Source organism: Colobus angolensis, unplaced genomic scaffold (genome assembly GCF_000951035.1).
Source record: "Colobus angolensis palliatus isolate OR3802 unplaced genomic scaffold, Cang.pa_1.0 Scaffold4, whole genome shotgun sequence".
Classification (NCBI taxonomy): Eukaryota; Metazoa; Chordata; class Mammalia; order Primates; family Cercopithecidae; genus Colobus; species Colobus angolensis.
In genome coordinates, this window is record NW_012117376.1 from 863111 (window position 1) to 874854 (window position 11744).

General features: G+C 42.1%; 1 protein-coding gene across 1 annotated transcript in view; it reads right to left on the reverse strand.

Moving 5' to 3' along the window:
* MACF1 (microtubule-actin crosslinking factor 1) overlaps positions 1 to 11744 on the reverse strand; it is a 446661-nt gene that overhangs the window by 147881 nt on the left and 287036 nt on the right. Inside the window, exons 38-43 of the mRNA XM_011955644.1 lie at positions 10754 to 10978; positions 5742 to 6260; positions 4792 to 4968; positions 4391 to 4514; positions 2511 to 2719; positions 1835 to 2152 (exon numbers count right to left, since the gene is read on the reverse strand). Of these exons, the coding sequence (XP_011811034.1) occupies positions 1835 to 2152; positions 2511 to 2719; positions 4391 to 4514; positions 4792 to 4968; positions 5742 to 6260; positions 10754 to 10978 (1572 nt within the window). The remainder of the gene's footprint in view (positions 1 to 1834; positions 2153 to 2510; positions 2720 to 4390; positions 4515 to 4791; positions 4969 to 5741; positions 6261 to 10753; positions 10979 to 11744) is intronic.

The following is an 11744-nucleotide window of genomic DNA, read 5'->3' on the forward strand; positions in this document are numbered from 1 at the left end:
AAATAGAAAAAAACTAAACCTGAAATGTGTTACTTTGCGGATGGGTGAAAATGGGATGGAAGAGACAGGAAAGACAATGAGAATGTATCTGTATTCACTTCCTATACCTTGAGTATAACTTTTTGAATAGTTTTAACTTTTGAGCTATGTTAATGCTTTACATATTTAAAAATAAGTTTAATCAACAAAGATAGAAAAATAAAGTCCTAAAGTTGAATACAAATAGAAACAAATCTAATTATATATGAAATTACAGAAAAAATAATTCAAGTAATTTTTGAATACAGTACACAGTGGGTCATAGGCTAAGGACTAAAACAAGTCCAAAGAAATATTCAATTTTATTTAGCAGGTTTGTTATTGGTAGAAATACTAGTGTAATTCTAAAACTATCTTATATTTATTGTAGAATAAAACAAATAAGTAAATATATTGAAGTTGTTGCTGGGAACTAGGGTTCTCCCTACAGGAAAGGAAGATACAAATGTGGAAAGGAGGAAGATTCCTATGGTGTTGAGTTGAAACTAGACTGTATGATTTTATGATATAAAAAACATACACATATATTTCCTAACACTATCTATTAAAAAGAACTAAAGTAGTGACACTCCAGTAGCTCACCTGGTGTCCATATTTGGTTTCTAAATATCATTCCCCACTATAAGTGGGGCTCTTTGGATAAATAGCTGATTTCAGATAGGGGACAAGGAAATACATTATTGTGCCACAAATACCTTAAGTGCCAAAAGTGCTCTTATGCTGAGGAAGACATCTCAAAAAGCCACAGGAACAAAAGTTTTATCTGTTCCCATTTGTACTTTCAATTTAGTACATGTCTGCTGTAACTTAACTTGAATATAAAATATAGCAATGTGAAATTATTAAAAAAAAAAAAAAAAGCCACAGGAGATAGCTTGAAGGGGCTCCCACTGACCACATTTGGGAAAACGTTAAGTATCATAAAGAATAATGGTAATACCAAATATAGAAGCCCGTAATGATACTCTTTTATATTTTTATAACAGAGGGAAAACAATTAGCAACTGGTGAATCTAGATGAAGAGTATGCTGGTGTTTAATGGACCATTCCTTCTGCTTTTCTGTAAAGTTTGAAATCATTCAAAGCAAAAAGGAGAGCAAACAAAACCAAACAACAAGATTCCACTTTAATATGGAAAATGTTAGAAAGCTGGAAAAAGCGAAGGCAGCAATGCAGAGATATAGGAATGCTGAAGTACTACGGGTGGGAATGTGTGCTGGTACAGCCATTCTGGAGCTTAAACTGAGCACTACTGAGTCAAATTAAATTAATATATGCATATACTATGACTTGGCAATTCTACTTCTGGGTATATATCTGTGGTAGTTGTTAATACTTTTTACCAAATATTTCTAGCTTTGCACCTTCTAGGTACGTGGTGAGATTACATTTCCTCACCCTCTTGAAAGGTATAGGTGGTTTTGTGGAAAGTGATTTGACTAATAAAATGTAAATGGATAAAATATGCCCTTTTCCCACTGAAGCAGTAATCATGAAAGCTTTTATCAGGATGAAATCTCCATCAATCTGTATCCCTTGAGTGACTATGATGAGCTGAGTAGCTCTGCTGATTTGGGTTGAACATGTAGTAAGAATGAAAAATAAATATTGACTGTGTTGGTTAAAAAATGGACAAATGACACCTAGTTTATAGGATCACTGTAATAATTCCCAAAGATAATGCAGGTAAAGTGTCCAGTATACTGACTGACGTAGTATGTGCTCAGTAAATGCTGGTTCTCTCCCGGCCCTTCTCTCCCCTTTGTTCTGCTAACATGGCAGATATATCCTTACCTGGATCTGTTGGAAGAAACGTGTAATATCTTGATCTGGCTGATTTCCAGAGGCCAGCATCCGACTTTTGTTTTCCATGAATTGCTGCAGCTTACCAGAGAGATGTTCAAACATCTCTGCCTGGGGCAGAAGCTTCTTTAGGGAGCTCTCCTTTTCTTGCTGCTGTAGACAGAGCTGTTCGAACCGCTGGCTCACCTCTGCCAGTTTGCCCTGCAGCACTGCTGCTGTGGTACTGTCTGCTGTCTCCATGAATCGGGTCACCATCTCACGGGTGGCCTCCAAGCTGCTCTTTTGCCGAGCAATGTCCTGTTTCAATTTCTGTCATGAAGAACACGTCTGTCAGCTCCTGGCTCACTTATTCCAGGACATCTGAGCCACAAACTAATAACTATATGCTATATCACAAGGGGGACTGGAGGACTGCAACTGAGCCTTCAGAAGACCACACATCCCATCCCCTTAGCTCTCCACTCCTTCTACCACATGACTTTGCTATCACCACTTTCATTCCAGCTCAATTGGGTAGAAATATCTTTACATGGATTAGTTATCATTTCTAAATCTTATTAGATGATTCGCAGATGTTAAGTTCTCTCTTGTTACTTTTTCAACATTATATAATGATGGCACATAGCAAACATACCCTCTATGCCAGCTCTTGGGACACAGGTCTTACCATATTTGTGGCTAAGGCTTCCTGGATGACTCCTGATGAGAGTGATGCCACCTGCTTCCCTTCCAGGTTTTGTTCAACTTCCCCAATAGACTGTGACAGGCTCTCCAGGCTTTCCTGGACACTCTGAGATTGGGCAATTGCTTTCTGCAGCAGAGAAGATCGCTCAGCCAGGCTATAGGAGAGGCTTTGGAAGTGGCTGAGTATGGAATCTGAAAAATCAGGCCATGAAAAGAAAGAGTGGAGACAATTTTTGTATTATGCTTTTAAAGACTGTATTTAAATTGCTCATTTAAAATCTTTACTATTATCAATTTTTTTATAGGGATGTGGTCTCAATATGTTGCCTACGCTGGTCTTGAACTCCTGGCCTCAAGCAATCTTCCTACTTCAGCCTCCTAAAGTGCCTGGATTACAGGCATGAGCCACCATGCCCAGTCCTACATTGAACATAGTAATTGTAATAATAATTGACATTAAGACCAATGGAAGAAATAAGCTTGAAATGAATTAGTATTAGAGCCAAGTTCAATAAGCATTAGTTATTTACCGCTTACAAAGAACCAGAAATTGTACTAGATGCTGAGGACTAAAGATACTGAAGTATCTTATCTGACATCTACAACTTAAAGACTTTGAAACAGAGCATAGGCAGAGGAAGACACATCATAATTAATGATAAAAATAAAATCTTAAGTGGTATATTAATACTAGAAGTACTGTCCTTGAGAAGCCCAGAAGGAAGAATAATTATCTTTCGTTTCTTTTGAGGAGTGGAATGGCTAAGTCAAGCTATTTAACACATGCATTATCTCACATACTTACCAGTTTTTTGTGGTGAAAACACTTAAAATATACTCTCGCAGCAATTTTCAAGCATACGAGATATATATATATATATTTGAGACAGACTCTCGCTCTGTTGCCCACGCTGGAGTGCAGTGGCGTAATCTCAGCTCACTGCAAGCTCTACTTTCTGGGCTCACGCTATTCTCCTGCCTCAGCCTCCGGAGTAGCTGGGATTACAGGCGCCCGCCACCATGCCCGGCTAATTTTTTTTTTTGAGACAGAGTCTCGCTCTGTCCCCCAGGCTGGAGTGCAGTGGCCAGATCTCAGCTCACTGCAAGCTCCGCTTCCCAGGTTTTCGCCATTCTCCTGCCTCAGCCTCCCGAGTAGCTGGGACTACAGGCACCGCCACCGTGCCCGGCTAGTTTTTTTTGTAGTTTTTAGTAGAGACGGGGTTTCACCGTGTTAGCCAGGATGGTCTTGATCTCCTGACCTCGTGATCCGCCCGTCTCGGCCTCCCAAAGTGCTGGGATTACAGGCTTGAGCTACCGCGCCTGGCCAATTTTTTTTATTTTTTGTATTTTTAGTAGAGATGGGGTTTCACCTTGTCGGCCAGGATGGTCTCGATCTCCTGACCTCGTGGTCCACCTGCCTCAGCCTCTCAAAGTGCTGGGATTACAGGCGTGAGCCACCACGCCCGGCCTGTATACAAAGCATGGTGACATCTTGAAGCATGGGCAAGATTTCACCATGCTTTGTAAGCATCCAATAAATGTTAGCAGCTGAGCAATAGGAAAAACTTCAGGGGTAATACAATGTAAGTGGTTTACTTGGGAAAGAAAAGAAGTAGGTGTGGCTAGAAGATAGATGCCTGGGGAAAAGGGACTGAAGCCAGATTGTGAAGGTCCTTCAATGGTGCAAGAATAAAGTTCATTAGAGGATGAGCTCTTTGATGACAATCTATGTCTATTCATGTTTACATTCTCAGCCTCTAGCCTGGCACCACAGATATTTGCACAACCCAATGTGACATACTGCAGAACAGAGGTACATACTAGGAATTAAGGGAGTACTATTATACTGTTGCTGCTTTATACCTGTAGTTTCTTGAACATGCTTGTGGTCTGGGGCTGGCTCCCCTTCAATTTCCATTATGTCACGAGCTACTTTTTGGAGTTTTTCCACAGGTACTTGGTGCTCAGCCAATTCCTCCTGCAACTGCTGCTTGTCCATGAAAAAAACAAACAAACAAAAAAACCATCTAAGTAAGTAATCAAAGCTGATTCTAGGAATCCAGAGCTACTGAACAGCTTTACAGAAAAATTCTAAGTTTACCCACAGCCATAAATATTAGAAGCAAGTATTTAGCACTCAGATCTCATCCAAGGCATCCCAACTACTGCCTTTATTTTATGTAAGCATTTGCTTTATTTTGGAGTACTTTACGCCATGGAATACTAGGTCTTGACACCACAACACAGCCTGTATCCTGACTTACCTTTGTTGTTGCAAGCTGCTGCTGGAGAACTCCAGGGTCGGAGGCAACTGTATCTGAGAGGAGCTTCCCCACATTGGCCTCACAAGTCTGCATCCAGGCCTGCAGGCTGTCAGCACTGTTTTGGAATTGATGATACTGGCCTAACAGCATATTCAGGTGAGATCCTAATCGTGTACACTGTGCCAAAGAAAGGAAGGTAAGCAGACTTAAGCAAGGTCAGGCCAAAGAAAGAGGCCTGGCTTTATTACAGAGAACTCACTCTAACTTCAGATAAGGGTAGTGCCAGAACCCATGGATAGATGGGTAGCAATGATCTATAAGTGTGGGTCCCCACTGTTTGCTCCATATTATCCACCTCGACCTTCTTACATATCCAGGACAATTTAATAAGATATATGACAAGCCCCCAAAGAAATGAACAGCAGGTTACAGACAAAGGTAGGGGTTAAGAAGTGCAAAAAGTGTTCTTTCTTAGGGATTAGAAGTGTTGGCAGAAGGCATAAGACAGGTAAGAAGAGCTGAGTGGATTCTAAACTTTAGAAGAAAGAGGAAGATCTTTAGATAGGAAGGAAGGTAAGGATATATCCTAGATGCTCTGTCCAGAAATAAAAACTGTGCAGTTGGTTTAAATTTCCTCTGTGTGCTATGTCTCTTGGGAGCCCAAGTCTGCTAGTCAGGATACAGGAAGGTGAATACTACCTTCATCATCAGTGTGACATACTCCTGCCAGTGCTAGGTATTAGGTATTAGCTAGCTATCAGGTCTTTGGGCTAATACCTATGTATGTTACATTTTTTGCATTGTCTGTGAAGACCTTCTGCCCATGGTTCAAGTATAAATAATCTCTCCTACTGTGTCCTGGGGTTCTTATTCTGAGCCCCAGACACTACCTACATTGTGTGAGGGCTGCCATGATTGTTTCACAAAGATGCCAGGAACTGCCCCCTTACCTCTGAGTGGAGAGCAGTGTACCTTTCTGTTGCATCCTTCAACTTGTCCTTTACTAAGTTTCCAATTTCTGATGGTTCTTTGCCTTCCTTAAAACTGTTTTCCGTGTCCAAGACTTTCTGTCCTGAGATAGTCACAAATCTCAAGTCTCCTTTGTGGGAAATGACATCCTCTGAGAAGCTTCCTTGCCGCTTCAGCAGGGAGGGAAGGGCCTCGGGGCTGCTGCCTCCCTTATGCATGTTCTCCAGCTCTTTCTCAGATCGTTCCAACCAGCTTTCAAACTCTCTATGATCCTGCAGAAATTTCTGCAACTCATCCTGAAGTGTCTGCACCTGCTTCAGTTCTGCCTCTGATTGGGCCAGGGAAGTAGAATATTGCTCCTTTAGCTCTCCCAGCTTTTCTTGCAGCATCTGTTGTTCCTCAGGTGTGAGATTGTGGCCATGCTGATCCAGGAAGGCCTGAGCTGACTGGGTGGCCATAATGAAATGTTGCTGCTGGGACAGCAATTCTTGATGACGGGCCTGGTAAAAAAAAAAAAATCCCCCCAAACAAAGGACAATCAGTAGGGAATCCACAACAATTTGAGGTATACAAGACTGGACTGCATACTCCATGTGAGGTCTGCTCACATTAAGCCTTGGTCTTTTCACCCACATTGCTGTCAAGTCATACACCTCTCTCAGTTTTGCTGCATCTCACATTTTTCCGTTAACTTCATTTTATTCAGTTCAGCCCCTTGTTTTAGGTATAGCCCTTTAATTTAGATGCTGACTCTTAAATTGTACTTATAATCTTTAAGGACCATCTACATATAAGCTAGAAGTAGGGAGAGGTCTCTATCTCTACTCAATAGACTACTTTTCCAGCTGCTCAGAAATCATCAATATCAGTTACTCTCTAAATAGTATGCCACATGTCAGTCCCCTCTGAACTGACATGTATAGGACTTTATGGTTTTCAAAGAGATTTTACATGTATTATCTCATTTGCTTTGTGGCACAACCTATAATATAGGTAGACAATATCATACCCATATTAAGAATAAGTGAATACTGGCCGGGTGCAGTGGCTCACGCCTGTAATCCCAGAACTTTGGGAGGCCGAGGCAGGCGGATCATCCGAGGTCGGGAGTTCAAGACCAGCCTAACCAAACATGGTGAAATCCCATCTCTACCAAAAATACATAATTAGCTGGGTGTGGTGGTGCATGCCTGCAGTCCTAGCTACTCGGGAGGCTGAGGCAGGAGAATCACTTGAACCCAGGAGGCGGAGGTTGCAGTGAGCCAAGATCATGCCATTGCACTCCAGCCTAGGCAACAAGAGCGAAACTCCATCTCAAGAAAAAAAAAAAAGGATTAACTGAATACCAAAAAGACTTGACTAAGGTCATGCAGTTTGTTAAGGAACAGAACTGCAACTCAAACCTGACTCTCTTAGCTAAACTATACAAATGGACAACTAATAATCATCTACATTAGTGGAAGGGTAGCTGAATAAATCATACATACGACAATATAAAAATTGCAAGTTTGGCCAGGCACGGTGGTGGCTCATGCCTGTAATCCCAGAACTTTGGGAGGCCAAGGCAGGTGGATCACGAGGTCAAGACATCGAGACCATGCTGGCCAACATGGTGAAACTCCGTCTCTACTAAAAATACAAAAATTAGCTGGGCATGGTGGCACGTGCCTGTAATCCGAGCTACTTGGGAGGCTGAGGCAGGAAAATTGCTTGAACTTGGGAGGCAGGGGTTGCAGTGAGCCGAGATCATGCCACTGCACTCCAGCCTGGCAACGGACTGAGACTCTATCTCAAAAAAAAAAAAAAAAAATGCAAGTTCTTAACTGTCACTCATGTGTCCATGAAGACTGCCCCTACTAGGAAAGGCCATGGAAAATTAATTCGATAATTAGAGAGTAAACTGTATTTCTGGGTAATAATAAGTAATTGGTACTTTCTATTTGTATGTACTTTGTCTATGTGCTTATACACAGACCTTTTCTATTCCAACGGAATATGAGTTCTTTGAGGAGAGCTGTGAGTTTCTGTTTTGAAACATAAGATGTTCTTCCCGAATCTAGAAGACAGTGGGAGTTGTCAGTATTCCTGACTACCTATACTGTTTATGCCACTACTTAGAGAAGGACTACTGAGCATCGTCTACTTTTAGCCTGTATCAACAGCAACCTGATCGCCTCAGCTTCCCACATCATTTCAAGAAAGCTGAGGGACTAGGAGGTTGAAGCTGGGTTTTTGAGACCAGCCTGAGCAACAACATAGCAAAACTGTCTCTTAAAAAAAAAAAAAAATCAATGAGGCATGGTGAGTGCACACCTGTAGTCCTAGCTACTTGAGAGGATTACTGGAGCCCAGGACTTGAAGGGTACAGTGAGCTATGATCACACCATTGCACTTCAGCCTGGGTGGCAAAGTGAGGCCTCACCCCTTTACAAAAGAAAAAACAGTTGGGCGCGGTGGCTCACGCCTCTAATCCCAGCACTTTGGGAGGCCAAGGCGGGTGGATCACGAGGTCAAGACATCGAGACCATGCTGGCCAACATGGTGAAACTCCATCTCTACTAAAAATACAAAAATTAGCTGGGCATGGTGGTGTGCGCCTGTAATCACAGCTACTCGAGAGGCTAAGGCAGGAGAATGGCTTGAACCTGGGAGGCGGAGGTTGCAGTGAGCTGAGATTGTGCTACTGCACTCCAGCCTGGTGAGAGACTGAGACTCTGTCTCGAAACAAACAAACAAAAAAAAAAAAGTAAAAAAAAAAGCAGAAGGAAAACAAAAAAGAAAGCTAGAATGACAAATATATCTTGCTCAATTAGATAGTGAAACAGGAGCAGTACTACAACTTTGTCTGTATATCACTCAGGTGTCCTCCATCCTCACCCTCCAACTCACCTACACATAAGGCAGTTTCCTTCCTGGAAGGGAGATACCACTTGGTTAGGTTGACTGCTGCCAGCAAAAGGTGTCAGAAGCGCCCTATGACAGCAGAACCATTTTTGCTCTGTCCTCTTATAAGACTATCAGGGCTTTGGGGAACACATTATGATGGACCTTCCAAAAGCGTAATGCAAGAGGCAGAAATCCTATTAATATAAAATATGACAATGGTCCACACAGGCCACTCAACACAAGTATTCCAACTAAGCCAATATTCTTTCTACAAAGGTGCCACCACTAAAATATATGATCCATGTGTTATAAGTATCCTAAATATGTAATCTTCTTTCAATCATTCAATAGAAGGTGCCTGTATACGCCAGTTGATGCCCTTGAAGATGGTTTACTGGGTTGACTCACTGGCTTATTTCTAATTCCTGGCATATGGCAGCTATTCAGTCATTGCTAAATGAATAAATAAATGAGTAGCAATAAACAGTAAGAAGTGACTTCTGCTTTTTTGTTTTGTTTTGTTACAGAACAGGAAGCCTGTAAGAAACAGTGCGTGTTTTCAAGCCTAGCATCTAGAGGGCAATACAGACAACAAAACAATATAGAATGAGAAATGTTACAAAGTAGGAAAGGGTATAAGAGGAGCTTATGGGCTGGGCACCTGTAATCCCAGCACTTTGGGAGGTGAGCAAATCACCCGAGGTCAGGAGTTTGAGACCAGTCTGGCCAAAACAGTGATACCCCATCTCTACTAAAAATACAAAACTTAGCTAGGCATGGTGGCATGTGCCTGTAATCCTAACTACTTGGGAGGCTGATGCATAAGAATCACTTGACTCCAGGGGATGGAGGTTGCGATGAGCCGAGATCATGCTACTGCACTTCAGCCTGGGTAACAGAGCAAGACTCTGTCTTTAAAAAAAAAAAAAAAAAAAGAGAGAGAGAGAGAGAGAAGAGCATATAGGTGGAATATACACCCTAACTTTGGTGAGTGAGTGGTGATGAATATGGGCTTCCTAGAGGAAGTGAACTCTAAGTTGAGATCTGAAGAATGAGTAAAAATTAACCAATAGCTGGGTGCCTCCCTTACTTTATGCAATGGAGAAGCAAGTAAGTTCCAAGAGCATATAAAGGCCCAGAGGAAAGTGAGAGCACAGTTTAGCCAATAAACTGAAAGGAATCAATATAAGCAGATGCTCAAGTATAAAGGAAGGTGACAGATAAGGCCAAATAAGTAGACTAGATCCCAGTGGGTAGGGGCTGAGAGGAGAGTTAATCATGTGATCTTGAGGGCAACAGGTAATCATAAAAAGGGTTAAGCAAGGATACGGCATTTTGGAATGATTCCTTAGTAGTAAGGAGAATGGACTGGAAGGTAAAAACCAAGAGGCAAGAAGACCAGTAGAAGCTATTATAATAATACCAGTGAAAGCAGATAGTGGTTCTAAACTACAATAATATCTCAATAAAGATGAAGAAGTGTAGCTGACTTGGAAAGAAATATAATTAGCATGGGATCTGATGCCTGATTTGACGTGGGAGAGTGAGAGAGAGAATGGAATCTAGGATGATGTCCAGTTCAGACAATGAAGTGGGAATAAAGGAAAGAGAATGTTTGATTGTGGGAGGAGTATCATAGGAAACAGGAGTTCCATTTTCAGGCCGATGTGCTTGTGGGCTCAAGTTGCAAATAGGCAGACAGATTTATATACTGGTTTGACGCTCAGGACAGGAATCAGGGCTAGAAGGAAATGCATACACAGAATTCATTAGTGCAAATGGCAATTACAGTGTTGTGAGTAGATGAGGCTGCCCAAGGAAAGTATGTTCTTAAAGATAGAAAGAGAGCCTAGGATACACCTGGAAACATCAGTATTTGAAAAGCTGGCCAGGGGAAAGTAAGAAAGATGGTCAGGGCAAAGGAGTAGTATGGAAACCAAGGGACAAAGTATTTCAAGAAGTGGCCAACAGTGTCAAAGCTGCTGAGACATCAAAGAAGACACAAACTGAGAGGTTCTCACTGGATTTAGGGGCAAGGTGATTGTGGTTACTTGCTCAGGGCAGGAGAGATTTCTCTAACATAGTGAGGATAAGCTAACACCCTTACCTTCATCTTCTCACAGTGCTTGTCCAGTTTCTCTGGGGCTTGATTCACCCCCATGTAACCATCAGTGGTGTCCAAGGTTCCTTTCTCCAAACTAGCTCTCGAGAGCTGCTCCATTCCTGGAAGGTTGGTCAGCAGCTGTCCACCAGATGATCCTACCGAAGTTACCCAGTCCAGGAGAGCATCGATTTTCTTCTTGTTCTCTGCCAGTTCCTTTGCTGCTTTACTCTGAAGTCACAGAGGTTGTCTAGTGAGAAGGCTTTACATACTCAATCATACAACCACAGGTTAAGCAATGGGGTAAAGAGGAGGAGATACTTTTATGCTAATTCTAAGACTGGGTATAAACAGTCTTTGCACATACAAAAGAGAATTCACATCTTTTAAAATCTTTTGAAAAATTATTAAAAATATCTCTACATTTCATTATATCTTACTGCTTAAAAAACAAAAAAAAAAGAGGCAGGACACAGTGGCTCATGCCTGTTATCCCAGCACTTTGGGAGGCCTGGTGGATCACTTGAGGTCAGGAGTTTGAGACCAGCCTGGTCAACATGGTGAAACCCCATCTCTACCAAAAATACAAAAAATTATCTGGGTGTGGTGGTGCACACCTGTAGACTCAGCTACTCAGGAGGCTGAGGCACGAGTATAATTTGGACCGGGGAGGTGGAGGATGCAGTGAGCCAAGATGGTGCCACTGCACTCCAGCTTGGGTGACACAGCAATATTCTGTCTCAAAACAAAACAAATCTTAGGATTCAGAAATATTTTATTAAGAGATCATTTAGTCCTGCCACCTCAGCAATGCTTCACAGAATCTTTCAAGGTACACAGAAGTGCTGGACTGGCTTGGTAGGGTAAGAAATAGCACGGTCACATTCAATTACCTGACTGCTCTTTCCTTTTTTTTTTTTTGAGACGGAGTCTCGCTGTCTCCCAGGCTGGAGTGCAGTGGCGCCATCTCGGCTCACTGCAAGCTCCGCCTCCTGGG